General features: G+C 37.9%; 1 protein-coding gene across 5 annotated transcripts in view; it reads right to left on the reverse strand.

Moving 5' to 3' along the window:
- Positions 1-17,999, reverse strand: part of drp2 (dystrophin related protein 2) — a 146,780-nt gene that overhangs the window by 8,811 nt on the left and 119,970 nt on the right. For 4 of the 5 annotated variants that reach the window (XM_059515874.1, XM_059515875.1, XM_059515876.1 and 1 more), the window contains 8 exons: positions 16,635-16,720; positions 13,896-14,053; positions 11,130-11,296; positions 9,911-10,022; positions 9,348-9,484; positions 9,118-9,150; positions 8,536-8,601; positions 258-323 (listed from right to left, as the gene is read on the reverse strand). In XM_059515874.1, the coding sequence (XP_059371857.1) occupies positions 258-323; positions 8,536-8,601; positions 9,118-9,150; positions 9,348-9,484; positions 9,911-10,022; positions 11,130-11,296; positions 13,896-14,053; positions 16,635-16,720 (825 nt within the window). The remainder of the gene's footprint in view (positions 1-257; positions 324-8,535; positions 8,602-9,117; positions 9,151-9,347; positions 9,485-9,910; positions 10,023-11,129; positions 11,297-13,895; positions 14,054-16,634; positions 16,721-17,999) is intronic. The other variant, XM_059515878.1, reaches the window with a different exon arrangement.

Consider the following 17,999-nt stretch of genomic DNA (forward strand, 5'->3'; position numbering starts at 1 on the left):
TCTCCCTCCTGTCAGCATCAAAGCCTACTCTATTCATCTCTACTGTTGTGCTCCTTAATCACACAAACTTAATACGATGGAGGGTGAACCCACACATTGCCATGGGTCATTTTCATTATCTTTTTAATTAATGTGACTGCCCAGCCACACCAAACATGAAGGCATGCATGCATGGCCATGCACACATCCACACACCCATGCACGGGGACTTAGCGGCCGTGACAGATTCCAGTGTGTGTGGGAGGTGGTATACTCACAAACTTTCATCTGGAGAGAGACTGTCAGTGAAAAAGGAACAGCTCTGGTTCTCCATTTCTGCCAACCTGAAAAGAAAGAGCAAACGAAATGAAAATGTCATATTACGGAGCACGGGTCACAACATATAGAAAGGCGTACAAAGGCAAAGTCACTGTGCACTGTAATTTGTTTGCTGTAGCAAGGACAGTGGCTTCAAACAAAAGAGGCGTAGGAACGGAATAGCACACGGTTGGCAGAGGAAAAGAAGATGACAGCAGTGACTCATCGAAACATCTCAGTGACTGCATAAGAGTCACCTTAGAGCAGTTGCACCAACCTAAAAATCACATGTTGTTATCCTACCCTGACTTTTCAGATACCGTGTGCGACTAACCTGGGTGGCAAATTATCATGCAACGCCGAAGCTGTGCCTCCTGGCTTCACCCTCTTCTCTCTCTCTTTCTCTCCATGACAAAGCCAGAGGAGAATCTGTTCTCCTTTCACTTCATTTGTCACATGAATGTTTATGACATAAATGCCTCTCCTGGGTATTTTCACCCAAACTCATTGCAAGTTTGCATTCCCTGCCACAAGTGGCATAGTAAAAACAGAATATGAAAAAAAGAGTTTTATCACACACTACAGATTGAGTGGCATGCCAAGCCCGAAAGTATACAGTATGAATGCTTCATAAGTCCTTCTGTCAACCTAAAGCAAAATTAAAGCTGAAATGAGCCATTTCTATGTATCTAGCAGCACCAAATGCAATAGCAAAAGTAAAGCAGTATTAGTTTATTCTGTGGTCATTTTGAAAATATTTTCTATATAGGCAATTATAGAGGTCCTATATGCTTAAAAGGAGAATAAGTGAAATCAAGCTTACATTTAGACAACATACACTACCGTTTAAAATTTGGGGTGGGTAAGTTTTTGAAAGAAATGTCTTATACTCACCAACCCTGCATTTATTCACTGAACATTCATAATGTAAAATATTTTTACAATTAAAAATAACTTTTATTTTATATATTTTAAACTGTTATTTATTCCTATGATGGCAAAGGGGAATTTTCAGCAGTCATTACTCCAGTCTTCAGTGTCACATTATTTCCTTCAGAAATCATTCCTATATGCTGATTTGGTGCTCCCCACCACAATCCCCAGAATTCTTTGATGAATAAACAATTTGAAAGAACGTAAGTTTGAAATAGAAATCTTGTCATTATAAATGTCTTTAATGTCAAACAATACTTAAAATGAAAATAAAAACTTACTGACGCGAAACTTTTGAATGGTTAGTGTACGTCAAATCAGCAACAAAATAAGAAAACATTGGTAACAAATCATATTTCTTTTTGCTCAATCATGCTAAAAATAGTAATAAATTAAAATAAACATTTCATGCTGGTCCAGAATATCAAGGCACATTTACTTGTGCGGTACTTTTCATAACACATATTGTTTGGCGACTGGCTCTATAATGTCTTCGGTTAATGATAAATCTCAATATAGCACCCCTTGTGGCAACTTGGACAATGCAATAAATAGCACGCCGATCCATTTCAGAATGCAACAATGTATTAAAATTAGTTTGCGTGACTAGAAGGTTCACAGTCCCTCTAGCAAAATTCTGTCTGTCATACAGAACAGGCAAGTTTAAACCAGCACAAGAGAGGTGTTCTCAACACAGCAGGGAGTGGACAATGGTCCCTGTGCTTACTATTACCACTGCAGGGGTGAAACTTTGCTTTTAGCAATGCTCTGCACTTTCCCTGCCTTGGCTTACCCTTTAGGTGAGAGACTGGGGGAATTTCACTGCCTTACCAGGACAGCCTGCGAATTAGCAGCAACATAAGAGCCTCTATAGAGACCGTAATGAGGAGTGCTAAGTGCATTCATGTCATGCTGCTAGGAAAGCTGCCAGAGAAAGCTCTGAATTGAACTTTAGAACACAGCAGACTAGAGAACCCACATGCAGAATGGGGCTGCCTTAGAGAATAGCAGAAAGTCGATACACATTCACCCACCAGGTGTCCTTCAGCCAATGACAGTGGCGCAGGCTGTCCTGGTTAACCCCACTGCCTGGATAGGATGACTCCTAATTGAATCCGCTGAGACCTCCATCAGCTAGATCCAATCAAAAGTGTTACGAACTGCTGATGATGTCACAGATTCTGTGGTGTGAGGTCAAATGGAGTTTGCTGTTATACACGTACTGTTTGTCTTTGTAATTGTTTAAATGGGTTTCTCAGTAAGTGGTTAGTGTGGTTTCTTGTTTGAGAGAAAAAGAGAGGTCACAAACACAGATCAGCGAGTACATGACAAACAATTTCTTCCTTTGAGAAGCGCTGTCTTGAAATGGACATTTTGTGTTGAGATTCAGAACAGTGGTTCAGCCTTTCTGATATGCTGTCTGTTCTTCAGATGAAAGGCTGTCAGTACAGACCACTTACTCAGTCATATCCAAGCAAATCCACCCCTGTATGGTGAGTCTAGGACATCAAATACCAGTGGGTCTATTCTCCCACCCCCTCCAGTCATTACTCTGGAGTAGCCTATAAACGCACGAACAATCTTCGTTCCCATGGCTATGACGTTCTTCCTTTGCGCCCTTACTGCAGATACCACATCTGAAAAATCTGACAAGAATTTAATTTTCTATTAGAGTTCAAAGCCGCCAGTCTTGACAATGTCAGAAATAAATAATGTGCCACCTCATTTAGCACATGCTCTCTATCGTTCATATTTTGTGAAGGATAGTACTATCAGATAAAAGTGAATGAAAGGGATTTTCCAGAGCGCTGCCAAAGACATGTGGATTTTTCAATTTAATGGAAGCATCTTTAGCTATAAAATGCTTGTCTTTTCTTATTTAGCCGACACTTGGATTAAGTAGTATAGTTTAAGAATGCACAAATGCACAAAAGCAAGGAAATAAATGGAAAGCTTGAGAGTTTTCTGAAAGCACGTCGAGAATCAAATGTGAACATGCAAAGCCAGAGGGAAGAATTGAATAAAAATGAATGATGCCTGTCTGATAATGTTGCTCATTAGCATGCTTTTCATTTGTCAGAGATGTTTTAACAGCCAAATTCAATAGAGAAATAATGTAAATCAGATAATGCCACAAATAAGTGACAGTTTGCAATCTGATGGTAATTTATGATTAAGTAAATGGATACAAGAACAAAAACAAGTGGCAATGAAAATAATTTTATCTTGGTAGTAATAAATTGCTCAGATAATATGAAACAATTTGTGATAAATATTGCAAATTAAAAAAATAAATGAATATTGTAAGCCCACTTTTATCATTTCATTTGTCTCCAGCGTCATGTCCCTGAGTGTTTTAAATATTCAGGCACTTTATCTAATTTAGTCAAGAATATTGGCATTCTGTGAGCTGATGCTCCCAGAGCATTTTACACAATCAGTCAGATGCAAATGGACTCCTGTGATACATTAACTGGTGACCGTTGAATAAAACCAACGAATATTGTTTTGAGCAGGAAGAACTAATGCAGAAGGCACTGATGTGTGTTGGGGGAAACCACAGATAGCATGAGAGAGAGAGAGATAGAGAGAGAAGAGACAAATTTGGGGAACTAAAAAGGACAAGACAAAAGGAAAAAATGTGCTATGGTAAGTGATTGATATTAGGAAGGAAAGGGGGAAATGAAATAAGACATTGAAAGGCAGGAGCAGAAATCAAGCATATGACAGAGGAGGAGACAGACAGATGAAGACAAAAGGACACAGAAGCTGAGAGAGAGAGAGAGTGTGTGCGCGCACTCTGGTCTATTTGTAGTACCGATAAGAGCTGCAGCAGGGTGTGAGCTGAGACAGTTGGCAGCACAGTATGGTAGGGTAGGCAAAGGGCTGATCTGTGTTTTCATGTGTGCAAGTGGATTGTGTGTATTTAGGTAGCTGGCAGTGAAGTTAGTTGGGGCATAGGAGCACATCCCTGAACGTTTGCTGCAGTCAAACCAAACCGGTCACATTGGGCTGTTAGCTTCACTGCGCTTCCACAGCCGAATTAAAGGGTTAGTTCAGCCAAACATGAAGATTTTGTTGTTCACTCACATTCATGTTGTTCCGAACCCATGTGATTTTCTGTGAATTACCTTAAATGGAATTTGTCTGTATTGATTATGTATTTTGCATTGATTTGTTTTCATTCAGATTTTTGACATGGTTATAACACATATGGGGCAGATCTACTTAAAAGGGCAAATGATGTAGTGCTTTGAGTGCTTTGAGAGGTCAGTCATGCACCATATCAAATCCAATCTCGCCAACACACTTAACCTGCTTCAGTTTGCATACGGTCCAAACCGCTTCACGAACGATGACATTTCCTCCACCCTCCACCTGGCTCTTACCCACTTAGAAAACAAAGACTCCTACGTTAGAATGCTGTTCATCAACAAACTAAACCTGCTGGGCCTAAATACCTCCCTCTGTTATTGGATCCTGGACTTTCTAACTGGAAGACCTCAGTCAGTCTGTGTCGGCCACAACACCTACAGCACTACCACACTGAGCACAGGTGCTCCACAAAGTGTGCTCAGCCCGCTGCTTTTCACGCTGCTGACGCATGACTGCACTGCCAAGTTCAGCTCCAACCACATCATCAAGTTTGCTGATGACACAACTCTGGTAGGTCTCATCAGCAACAAAGATGAAACACCCTTTAGAAAGGAAGTGGTACAACTGGTTGAATGGTGTCGTGCAAACAACCTGTACCTCAATGTGAGTAAGACAAAAGGGGTTGTGATGGACTTCAGGAGAAACTCTGCAGTGGAATGACAATAAAGCTCAACTTGAAATTGAAATTAGCTTAAGAGCGCAATTCCAAAACAGTGCCGATGGGCGTGGAAATTTCTGTGGGGGATTTAATAACAATGCGGAAATTAAAGAACGCAGATGCAACATCTCATTTACATAATCGACCAACGCAATTCACAAGCACATCGCAAATTAGCATAGTCGCAAATAAGCAGTAATACTAATAGTTTAAGACATGCTTTTTTGGGCGTTAAATGATGCAAATACCAGTAATTTGACAAGCGCAAACGTTAGTAAATCACGTTGCATGATTTATTTTCCTCCCAAAAATTTTGAATCTGAAAGGAAAACTCCTACATATGCATAGTCATTAAGGTCAGGTGTAGGTAAACAGAGTAGTAAAATGTGCAAACGGCTGTGGGTGACGGACGGTATATAAATGCATCATCATTCATTCATAACGTACATATTAAGCTTTTAATGTGATTTAAACTTTAAAAGTACATTAAAATAGAAACAACACAAAGTTCTTCAACAGGGAAAGCAATAGAACTGTAGTAACTAAGTTGTTTCCCCATATAATCGTGCTCTTTTCAGGGCGGCGGGACACAGGACATACAGGCTATAGTCTATTCATTCCTAACACTTGTTAATTTGTTCCTACGACTTATTATGTGTGGCAACTATCCATGTTTCATTAATTTTGTTCCTTAACCCATTATTTAACTGAAATGAGGGAACAAATTAATAAATTTAACAAATTATTCATTCATGGCCATTAAATCTTTCTTTTCCTTTTCAGAAATGCAAAAACAGTGATAAAAAGTGAAAGACAATGAAATAAACATGGGAAATAAAAGGGTTAGATGGTGAGGATTTAGGAAAAGAAACGATGCCTAAATATTGTTGAATTTGTGGAAATTTGTGACCAACCGGCAAACCAGAACAAAGCCACGTAAAGGCTATGCACAAATGGCATCCAAAAGCATGGTCGCGATGTAACATTTTCCAGCTAACCAATTATTCCTCTAATAAAGAAAGCTTTTATACCACACTTGTCATTATCAGAGCTTATAATTTGTAAAAAAAAATAATTGCTGGATTCAAATAAGCAATTAGAAGGTCCCGTGACCAACACTGACATTACGTTTTCCCAGAACATTCAATGACACTGAACGGTGACGCCACAACTATAAGAGCATTGTCCACTGCTCCGGGTGTGTGTTCACAGTGTGTGTGTTCACTGCTCTGTGTGTGTGCACTTTGGATGGGTTAAATGCAGAGCACGAATTCTGAGTATGGGTCACCATACTTGGCTGAATGTCACTTCACTTCACAAGTTTCTGCACGGACCTAACTGGGGCACAGGTTTTCAAGCCCTGGGACAATATGGGATGCTTTAAGGAAAATGTATAGCCTATGTAAGTAATAGGCCTATAATAAAAATTAACAATTTGTTTTCATAAAAAAGATCATCACAAATAATCGCGGACACACCCCCCACATATTCTAATAATTCAAACTTACATCTGTTCATTATCCAAATAAAATGCAGGCAACCAAACATATAAAAGGTTACACTGGTCAGTTTAAATAAACCGTAGTATAACGGTCAACTCTGCTGTTATGCCAAGGGCGTTTTTGCTCATGTGAAAAGGATGATATTTTCCTTCTATATGCGAATGCATGTAAAGTACAAGCCTAGTTTACTTTATAAACAATAGTTTAACATTAAAATACATTGTGAATATGGAAACATTTGGATTTGTGCCGAATGAGACGTGAGCAATAATCTCCAAATACATCCATGATCCAGCCAAACCCGCTCTGTCTTGTATGCACATATCTTGTATTAATACTCTTTAAATGCTTGATTTTTAAAAACAAATAGGCGTACTGGAAAATAAAAAAAATAAAAATAAAAAATCTGACATTTTCCGGAACAGGATCCAGCAGGATCAAATTAAGTACTGGTCATGTTTTTTTTAAATACCATAAATTAAATGCCATGTTGAAAACACTGCGATTGTGTTTTAAAACCACGAAACCATTTAAAGAGGCACGTTCAGCGGTCTCCGTGACGGGATAGGAATCAGTCAAAATGATCTCAAACTTATGGCACGCTCTCTCTTCATTTTATCAAATGATCATAATCAATTAATTTTATAATCCTGCTACTTGCATTTGATTCAGACTAAAACCCCTTTAATTTAGCTGAGAAAGCATTTTGTTTCTTTGAGTGGGTTTTGCACTTCCTGTTATACCAGTGACTGCGTGCCGCTGCAGACGCATTTTGCAGCATTAAGGTTAATGATTAATCAATTTATTTATTTCAATGATGATCGATCATGGAAATTATCAAAAATTGACATCCCTAGTCAGGTGTAAATTGTGTCTACGCCTTTTCAATGCTAACTTCACTGCGTGTCTGTAGTAAATCCTGTCAGTAGCTACTATTTTAATGCCAAAAGACAGTTTGCACTGGAGCAAGATGTTAGTAAGACTGGCCCGTAATGTGACTGTATAAACTTCTCACCATACTTCTTACACATACATGATTTAACATTTATCACTTAGTGATTGTATGATGTAAATTGCTTATTGCTTAACACGTTTGATTATTATGCTGGTTTTATTGTTTGATAATTGACTTATACAGTGTTTCTCTTTGTTTTTTCTGTTGCTCTTACAGCATTTTATTTGATTGTCAGCATATTAAATACATCAGTTAAGCAGTATTGACCAATTACTCAACACCTTCCCCTCCACCATCCCTAGATCTCAGTTACATTTGCCTATATTTCAATATGCCATCAAGAGCAGTGGTAACATTCTGCTAAACTTTTCCACAGAAAAAATAAAGTCATATGGGTTTGGAACAACAAAAGGACGGTGAATAAAAACTTGAATCCTTTATGCATAATGCATTATAAAAGTACTTTATAATGCATCGTATAAGATGGATATAAGTCATTTTAACTTTGGTTACAATTATTTATGAAAATATAGAATGCATTACGATGTAAATTATGAATACCTTTATAATGCATTATATATAATGGCTTTAAGTAAAGTGTTACCAAAAAAAGTTAGTATAAGCAAGAATTTTAACATCCAATTACAAATGCATGTCTGTTTGAGTGTTTCCTGAGTGTGTAATGTGCACTCCGTCCAGGCCAGAACGAGACTGATCCGAGCTGGCAGCTCCCTCGAGCCCTCCAGACCTTGTGGGTTAAGCTTTCATTCTTCTAGTGGAAAGCAGCTGACCCCTGTCCACCCTTCTGAATGCCATCTCTTACTCTCTCTCTCTCTCTCTCTCTCTCTCTTTCGCACATCCCTCTCACTTCCTCCCAGGCTGTTGTTAAGGCCCTGCTGTTTGGAACACTGTGTCCATGCAAAGAGGATCAATATATCAATCAGAGCTCAGAGGAGTGAGCAGAAGAGGCTGCTGGGAGAATATCAGAGCATAAGTAAGGCGCGATCACTGTCTGTGTGAGATTGAACTTGTACCTGCTAGCAAAATGCTCGATCCGGCTGTGTGTGTCCGCATGAGGCAGCCTGGGAGATGAGCAGGGCCTGTCAAAACAAGAACACACACATCTGTTAGCAAAGTAGCTTGTTACTGTATGAATGCCTAGTTTCTGGTCTTTGCTGGTCTGCAAACTTGCTCAGGCTGATCCGTCTGCTTGATTTGGAGGACTTTAGGGTGCTTTAAGCTAGTCAGGATGGGAAAACAGATGGATGTCCAGTCCAGTCCAGCTGGAAATCACCTTGGTTAGGCTGGCAAACCAGCTTAAATCAGTTTAGACCAGCAAACCAGCTAGGTTTTAATCTTTAACTAAATCTGTTTTTAAAGATGTTTTGTTTTGATTTTTCAGAAAAGCAAGACAGGCAAAATAAGCTGGCCTAAGATGGTTTGTGGGTCTTAGCTGGCCTCCCCTCCTTAGAAAGGCTGATCCGATTGCTCACTAGAGATTTGGGAGTTTACGGCTAGTCAAAATGGGAAAACACTGGACAACCAGCTGACGAGCACCTCAGGGCGGATGCTAAAATCAGCAAACAACCTAGATTTTCATCCTTTTCTTGGTTTACCTGAGCAGCCAGATGGCCTCCCAGCCTGATGAGCTGAGATGTAAAAAAAAAAAAAAAAGCCATCAAAACAGCTTAAGCTGGTTTAAAATGTTTCTTTTCAACAGGACAGAAAATAACTGTTTGCAGTGCACTATATTCAGTCCCTCAGTTCTCCACTTATAAACCTTCAAAAAGAGCACAACGGCGCTTAGGTGTGATTCTCATCAGTAGAGACAGGAAGTCAGACTCACGTCTCAGAGCTCTCCACCTCCAGTACTGATTGAACTGGCAGGTATCCCCTCTGAGGGTGTTTACTAAAATACTGCTTCGAGCGGAACTTGTTCTTTAGTGTCTTTGCGAAGTCCCGCATCTTCTCGCCTGAGGTCGTCTGGAATGATTCAGAAAGAGAGATAGAGAGATAGAAAAAAGAGCCAGCGGAGAGAAAAATTAAAGAACATGAGCGATTGAGACACAACACATCCCCTTCGTAACATTCCTCCAACACACCGCCAGTACATCAGTTCCTCCACAGAACATTCGTCTTCCTCCCATCTCAATCTATCATCCTTTGAGCAGCCACAGAAAGCCGGTGCATAATAAAGACGCCCACCTATAAAACTCAGACTGGAGCATGGGAAAACCATTAAGCAAATGGCCTTGTGCTGTATTTCACTGCAGGAGATCAATTTAGTTCAATTCATATTTATTTTGCGTAGTGCCTTGTACATTAGTGATTGAATTTGAAACCTTTGAGCAAGCACAATGCTGCCAGTTGGCAAGGAAAATCCTCTGCAAGTAACAAAAGCATATGTACCGGGGTGTAGTACTCCATGATGGGGTAGTGTAGTTTCTTGCCCTTGGTAGTACGGCCCGTCAGGAAACACGTCTGGCAGATGTCCACATTGAACTGTTTTAGACTTCGGTATCTAATGAAACAGGCAGAGACACATTTTATGTCCAAATATTGATGTGGTCATTTTAGGATTTGTATAGATTAAAATCATGATTCTGAACTTCCCTGCTGATAATAACTAGTTAAGACTACCAGGGTGCTTTATGCCTGAAAGTGATGTTTTAGTATATAGTAGGTCTAAATGTGGAGTCATCATAGCATTTGTGTTCAACAGCAAAACTTGGCTGTTTCTGCTGGAGATGACTGACTAAGATAAAATTTTAGTTAGGGTAATAAAGGCGTCTGGTGGGGACACCAGAAAACCAGCATGTAAAACACAATATTACTTATTGTGCACTACCAATTAGAAGTTTGGTGCTGGTGAGATGCTTTAATGTTTTTAAAAACAAGTCTCTCATGCTTGCCAAGCCTGCATTTATTTAATCATAAATAGAGTAAAAGAGTAATATCGTAAAATATTATTATAATGTGAAATAACTGTTCTCATATATTTTAAAATGTAATTTATTCCTGTGATGGAATATAAATATAAATGTTGAAATAACTGTGCCGTTTAATATTTTTGTGGAAATTGTGACAATATTTTTAGAATTCTTTGATATTATAACGTTTAAAATAAACAGCATTCATTTGCATTTTTGATCATTTTGATCTATTAAAAAGTCTATTAAAAGGTCTATTTAAATGTTAGTGTACATACTGCATGCTGGTTAATATTTTTTGTTGTTGTTTTTTTGCTTAATTTGACCTTTTAAACACACAGTGCATTCAGTTTAAATGCATTCAATTTCCCTTTGAAGGACAGAAAGCATAAATACGAGAAGAAAATAAATATTAAAATTAAATATAAAAAAATAAATAATGAATTAACATACACACAAAAAAATTATTTTTGCCAAATTAAAAAAATAAAATGAATATAAACTTAACACTATTCACAATTAAAATCCAGTCTGTTAACAACCCATGAACAGTTCATAACTTCAGTGCTATTTCCTCAAACTATTTGTTAAGCTAAAAGAGGATTTTTTTGATCATTTATTTTGAGTAGCTAAAAAATAACAATAAAGAGATCTGTGCTGTCTTTCTCCAAATAACGACTTGCATTGCAGCAGCTCACCTGAAGCCCTTGATAGGGCACTGCTTACAGATGTAGCAGCGTGCCTGGTGCTTGGCGGTCTCGGCCACAGTTACCCGGTGTAGAACAGGAAGCCACACCACCGACTGAGGCTCTAAGCTCATCCACTCCAGAAAGTGAGACACCTCGATTGCTGATTTACCTGGAGCCTAGTGGCAGACACAGAAGATACACATTAGAAAGATAAAAATCACACAGCAACAAGTAGCATGAATCCAGATACCCAGAAGACATATTGTTCATTATGCATGCCCAATTAAGCACCAAAAAAACTTCTGGTAGCTGATGGGCACAAGCACCCCATCGGAGCATGTCCCATAAAAGTACTAATGCGATACAGGGCAATCATGTCCCGGTGAAAGGGAAGGATACAATCTCAGAGAGGCCCCTTGTTACAGTGACACAGCCGGAAACAGATGACAAGCAATAACCCTAATAAAAGAGGATGACATAAAAATCTGGAACATGCTAAATTCTCATTAAATAAGCATCGAAGATGCATTAAAAAGGTTGATTTCCCTTGGGCACACTCTGAAGCTCGGGAAGAGCTTTATAATTAACTTGAGTATCTCTAGCGTGGCTCTTAGTAGTCACTGGAGTATGTCGTCTCCTGAGAGGGCAAGGCAGGTTGTGTACAGTATGTGTCTTTAGCAGTGTTTGTAGTCTGGGACTGAGACCAAAGTGTGCAGTGAGGAGTTGAGTGGAAGACTCCAGAAGTTTCACTGAAACAATAAAAGAGGATCTTCCAAACAGTCCATATCACAAGGACAGCCGAGAGTTTCCCATGAGATGGTCCATAACTTCAAACTAAGTGAACCGGTCTTTTCATCTAGACACACGCTGAAACCAACACTGACTGGCTGAGCTGCATCATTCTTGATCTATCATGATTAATGCAGCCAGTGAGGGAAAAAAAAGGTGTAATTGGAAAGCACTGACTGGCATTTCTTCCAGAATTATAAAGGCAGACATAGACCAAACGTGAAAATAAATTAATTCTAATTGCATGTGCCTGAAACTGCACAGTGCACACATACTCTTGAATGGAACAGGATTTAATTAAGGGCTGGCAGACATAAGAATGAAAGGTTTAAGGCCATTCTACAAGAAGCCTGTGCCCTACACCATTTTATTCAGTGGAATGAAATGCCAGAAGGTTACGTTCCACTGCGATACCCTTGCTTTTTCTGAATTACAGCCTCATAAGTGTAAAGATGGATGAGAAGATGTCAGCGAGCATTACACTTTCATTTTCCTTAATTAGCATAGACTATCAAAGTTTGAAAAACTCTATGAAAGTATTTGAATCTAAACTCTTTGGAAAGATTGATTTCACAGTGAAGCAACTGAACGCAACTCAATTTACACCACTGTTATTTTATTGTTTGTTTTTAAAGAAATAAATTCTTTCATTCAGAATCCATTTAATTGATCAAAAGAGACTGTTATACTGTTACAGAAAAAAATCAATTTCAAATAAATGCTGTTCTTTTGAAAGTTCTATTCATCAAAGTATCCTGAAAAAAATGCTTTCAATAATGTGATAATGATTCAGTCTTGAGCACCAAGTCAGCATATCAACAGCGTAATTTCAGAAATTTAAGATTGACTGATATTTCAGCTTTGCCATCATAGGAATAGATTACACTTTAAAATATATTAAAATAGGAAATTATTTGCTTAAATTGCAATAATATTCCACAATACTAACAGTTTTAATGTATTTTTGATCAAATAAATGCAGTCTTAGTGAGCATAAGAGACTTTTTCCAAAAACATTTTTTTTTAATCTTCATGAGCTCAAACTTTTGAAAGTCAGTATTAAAGTGAAATGTTTTTTAAAGTGAATTTCTGTGCCTCTGGCATCAAAAGCAAAAACACTTTCTTCCAGACACGTTTCCTATACATTTGCATATTAGACCTGCCAGTTACAGTATCTCATTAGTTGAGACAGTGTTGATAAGCATTTACACTTTCTGGGGTAACAGACTGATAAACAATCTAATTTTTAATCAATTTAAAACAACACAGCAGCTTTTAAAATGACTGTTACTGTTAACTAGCTTCCAAGCTGGGAAACTGAATACAACAAGTCTGGTTAAAGGTCTATGTGTATTATTTTCTTATCTTGAAAAATTCTGCAAACCAGGAATATATAAATACAATAAATAGCCATTGTGGTGCGATCAAAACATTGCGACCAATGGCTGATGGGGAGTGTTTAGGTAAACGTTTAAAAATAGCCATTATGTTTGCTATTTCGTTTAGTGGCGTTAATTGCATTGAGATGATGCACTTCTCTTTTAATGACACAGATGTTTGTAGATAACTCTATTGCCCTGTTGAGTATGCAAGCTTGACGTTGGCACATTGAATGAGACATGCACATTTAATAAGCACAATAGGACTACCAAGAACTGGCCAAGCATTTGCGTAGAATACGTTTCTGGCCAGTGATACACTAAAACCCAAAGGAATAAAGTCACAGAACAGCTCTTTAATCTCTGCACATTCCAGCCCAAAAACCCAGGAGAAGCAGAGCCTAGTTAGAAGAGAGCGCGGGCGAGAGAGAAATGTGACAGGCAATAAAGAAGGAAAGCATGATAGTGTGCCTCTGGTACAAATATTTAAGAAGATTTGCTCATCAGAAGGCAGAGGGTCTGTGTAGAGGGAGGCCCTTTCGTCATCTAAACAGAAAGCTTATCAGAGAAAATGCGAGATACTGAAAGAGAGAATCTAATGTCTTACCATTCGAAAGCAGCTGCGGACACTGGGCTCCACGTTGCTTCCTCCAAACGCCGCCACCTCCCCGAGCTGCCGAGGGATCTGAATAGCCTCGTGCAGTAACAGGCTGAGATGTTTCTGATCTGTCAGTCCACCTGGACCACTCACCTGTCTGAAAAGGTCTGCAATACACACACAGAAAACCTGGTTGAATGCTGCACTAAAAGGAGGCACTAGGGAAAAGGAGCTTTGTGCCAGTGTGCAGAAACCTGGAGGTGGGCAAACTGAGAATGTGAGACTTAAATGGCTTAAATGGTATGAGATACCTCACACTTTAATGTGTGATATGTTGGCACAAATGAATCTGTTTTTTGTTTTTTTTTACAGAATATATGTATAAAGTTTTTTTTTCTTACCCTCTGGTCAATTTTGTTACTGTTAACTAAAACACATATATATATATATATATTGAAATAAAGCTAAAAAATAAAATAGAACTATTTGATAAAAAAACTGAAACTTAAAAAAAAAAAACTAAAATTAGAAATGTGCCTTGGCAAGTAACTGAAGTAAATGGGAGTATTAAAATGACTAAAACTGAGGTAAAAAGATATTCAAGATAAACAGAAATATTTAAATAAAAACGAATCAAAATGTGAAAATCACAAACCAAAATTAAAAAGAAAAACATTAAAATTTAAACGGAAAATACAAAAATAAAAACTAATAAAAAATATTTATAAGTATTATAAAAGTAAATAATACTAAAATAAAACTTAACTCTTTAAAATTGTATTTTCTCATTTCAACTATAAATATCCTTCAATTCAAAAGAATATTTAGAAAAAAAAACTTTTACAGTTTAAATTAAAGATATACATAAAACAAGTTGTGATGTACATTGTTTGCTTCAAGTAAATCTTGATTTTCAAAACAATCTTGTTTAGAAAATGTCTAGATTTTTTTTCTCACTGGAAAACACAAATATTTGATGAGCAACAAAGTCATTTTGGCAGAGTGGAGTCTGGCAAGATATGCAAGCACTGCTGTAAATGTAGACAAAAGGCTAACATTAGCCGAGAGAGCTGAACGGCTCAAACAGTATGTGTCATGAATCTAACCATCACTGAGCAGAATGATCCTGACAGGAGTGAGAATGTTCTCTGCAGTGCCTGTAAAAATAGCACCATCTAAATTAGCTGGCACACACAGACCTTCCTGCTGTGCGGGCACACACATTCACACTTACATGTAAACCAGCCTCATACACAGACTAGTCCAAGGACAGATTGATGGGTCAATCAAGGCCAGAGCCCCGGTTCCTCTGACTGCCAGGGCCCTCAAGCTAACAGGCCTGACACCCAAAAACAAGCCAGTGTAGATGTAAAATTGATATAGACAGATGAACAGCACTTTGTGCCAGTGGCTGTTGGCATGATATGAAATAAACAAAGAAATGAGAGACGTTATTTGTTTCTGGTCCCCCATCAGCACTCACAGAATCCTTTATTGCAGCTTTGATGTTGTATAATAGTCATTGTACACTGGTGTCTCTTTTGGAAAGTATTGCACACGAAGTGTGATTATTTTTGAAACTGCAATGATATAAAATTTGTATTGCAACTTCTTGTTTTTGTGACTTTATATCAAAATTGGGACTTTATTACAAAGTCTATTCTTTGATGGAAAATGTTATTTAAACTACAGTAGTAGTTTAGGCTTCTTTTGGTCTAAGCTTGGCTGGTATAAGCTTGTACAACACCAACAGACCAGCTACTTAAAGTGATCCAGCTGGATTTGAAACATGGTGACTGGTCAGCCAATTAATGACACGTTTAGACCAGCTAAGACCTCATACGAACAAGCCACCATGTCCCGAGAACACAGCTATCATCATAAACAGGATTTTTCAACAGGGACAAAAATGTGGCTGATGCTCTGTAGGGCCTTAATCTCTACACAACCAATAGGTCCCACTGTCTACACTCTCACAAGTAAAAATGTATGTGCTTTTTACTATTGAAATGGCAAAGACATTGGTAACAAAGCGATCAAGACCGACATTTTTAGTCAATGTTTGGGAGTTGTATGGTTGTATTCTAGCTCAAGGATGTCCACATCTAGCTCGGACTATTCTTCTCGAATGCTTTCTGCAGTGCACTATGGCTGACTCTTATTTACTGGGTCCTGCTTGTGTCTGCCCTGACAAATTACCCCCAACCCTCTCTCACAACAGCAGATGAGATTTTAGGCCACTGATGAAATTATAAAGCATTAGAGAAGATTGGAAGGGAAACCCTGTGAGAGAAAGACTAGGACTTTGCACTATGACAGTCATTTTTACTTTAGTGTTACTGGACAACAACAGATTCTTAAAAATAAAAAAAGGAAGAGGTGGTGAGTGAGTTAGGTTTCGCTGACGGTGTGGGATCTAAAAGTCCTAACAAGGATAGTAAAACTTGAAATACCAATAAAATCTGTTTTTTATCAAAAGTGATATTTCACAGTATTACTGTTCTTAGTGTATTTTTTATCAAATAAATGCAGCCTTTGTTAAATCCTTCTTTCAAAAACATTAAAAAATATTCCCAATCCTAAACTTCTGAAAACACTAGTGTGTGTTGTGGGGACCAATGGTAGCATACAGTATATAGCTTCATGAAGAATACTGTAAGGTTTCAGGGGCAGAGATAAAGGACAGATATTGGGAAGGCAGACTGTACAGAAAGACATCAAGTTTATGTGATACGGCCCTCTACTTACATTTATACTTTTCCTGGATGTCTGCATTGCATAGAACAACCAGGCCCATCTTGAAGGAGAGCACTCGCATCTTACCATTACGACCACTAGAGAAAGAAACAAAAACACGCATTTAAAAATTCACTAAAAATTCAAAATTCAAGGTTCTTTATTGAAATGATTTTGTCAATTAGTATGACTATGGAGTAACTACAGTAAGTGGCATCAAACAGGACTGAAAGGACCCTCTCTGTGTACTGCACAATGCAAAAAAAAAAAAAAAAAAAAAAAAAATTATATATATATATATATATATATATATATATATATATATAAATCATCCCAACAACTACATTTTCTCTCTACAGTCATTAACAAGCTACCATGGATATATGGTCAACATATGAAGTTACTCTGGAGCAGTGGAACTGGAACTTCTTCCAAGCCATCTAAATCCTTAATGAAGAGGCTGCCAGGAGCTGCTACTGCTAGCTGGGCAGAATACAGAGCTACAGCAAGTATATATAATACAAAGTGTACTTTTAGATATTTGTATAAAGATACATTTCTTGTCTTATTAAATGTTTTATGCTTACAGGAAAATACATTTCACACTTATTGCACCAGATAGGCCTGTCAAAAAAGATTCTAAAACAGGTCGGGAAGCATTTGAGCTCCACTGAGACCCAGATCTCATGAGCAAATCTAAACAAACTGCTGTACAGATGCAAAAAAAAAAAAAAAAAGTAGCTAGAAAACTGATCGAACACAACCAAATCACATTTTGCTTTGTATAACAAGAAATCCCCTGTCAGTATTGCTACTAAAGGGAACATTTCCTACCTTGTTAGCCTTTCTTGTATGACTGAAAGCTTGTCATTATCATACTTATGCATGCTGCTCATTCTTATTCACATCCAGCGTTTGTAGCGAAACAAAAAAGCAATTACTACCAATTATTCGCAGGGTGAGAGCTCTGATTTCCAGTCATTAGCAGCAGGTAGTTAAGAGTCTAGTATATGTTTGAGACAAATTCACGAAGGATAATGAAAAACAAGTAAATAATTAAATAAAATCTTTTTTTGTTTCTTTTTTTTACGTTGGCTAAGAAGCTAAGAGCTTGGCACAGAATGCGATACTTGGGAGTCAAGCAGTGGGGCTTTTAACTTCTACAGTCTGATTAGCTGCCTGCTGGTGATGTCTCGGTGCCGTAGTCATCGTTTAATTCACTTAACTGTGGAACACGGAGAACACAGCTTTGCCTATAAGTGAAAGATTTAAGGGGCAATGACGTATAAGAGTGTCCACAATAAATAAAATGGAAAAATCTAAAAATCTTTGAAACACAAATGTGCCAAGTTCTTAGAAACTATACTCTTTGTGTTT

The sequence above is a fragment of the Carassius carassius genome, chromosome 29 (assembly GCF_963082965.1).
Source record: "Carassius carassius chromosome 29, fCarCar2.1, whole genome shotgun sequence".
Taxonomy (NCBI): Eukaryota; Metazoa; Chordata; class Actinopteri; order Cypriniformes; family Cyprinidae; genus Carassius; species Carassius carassius.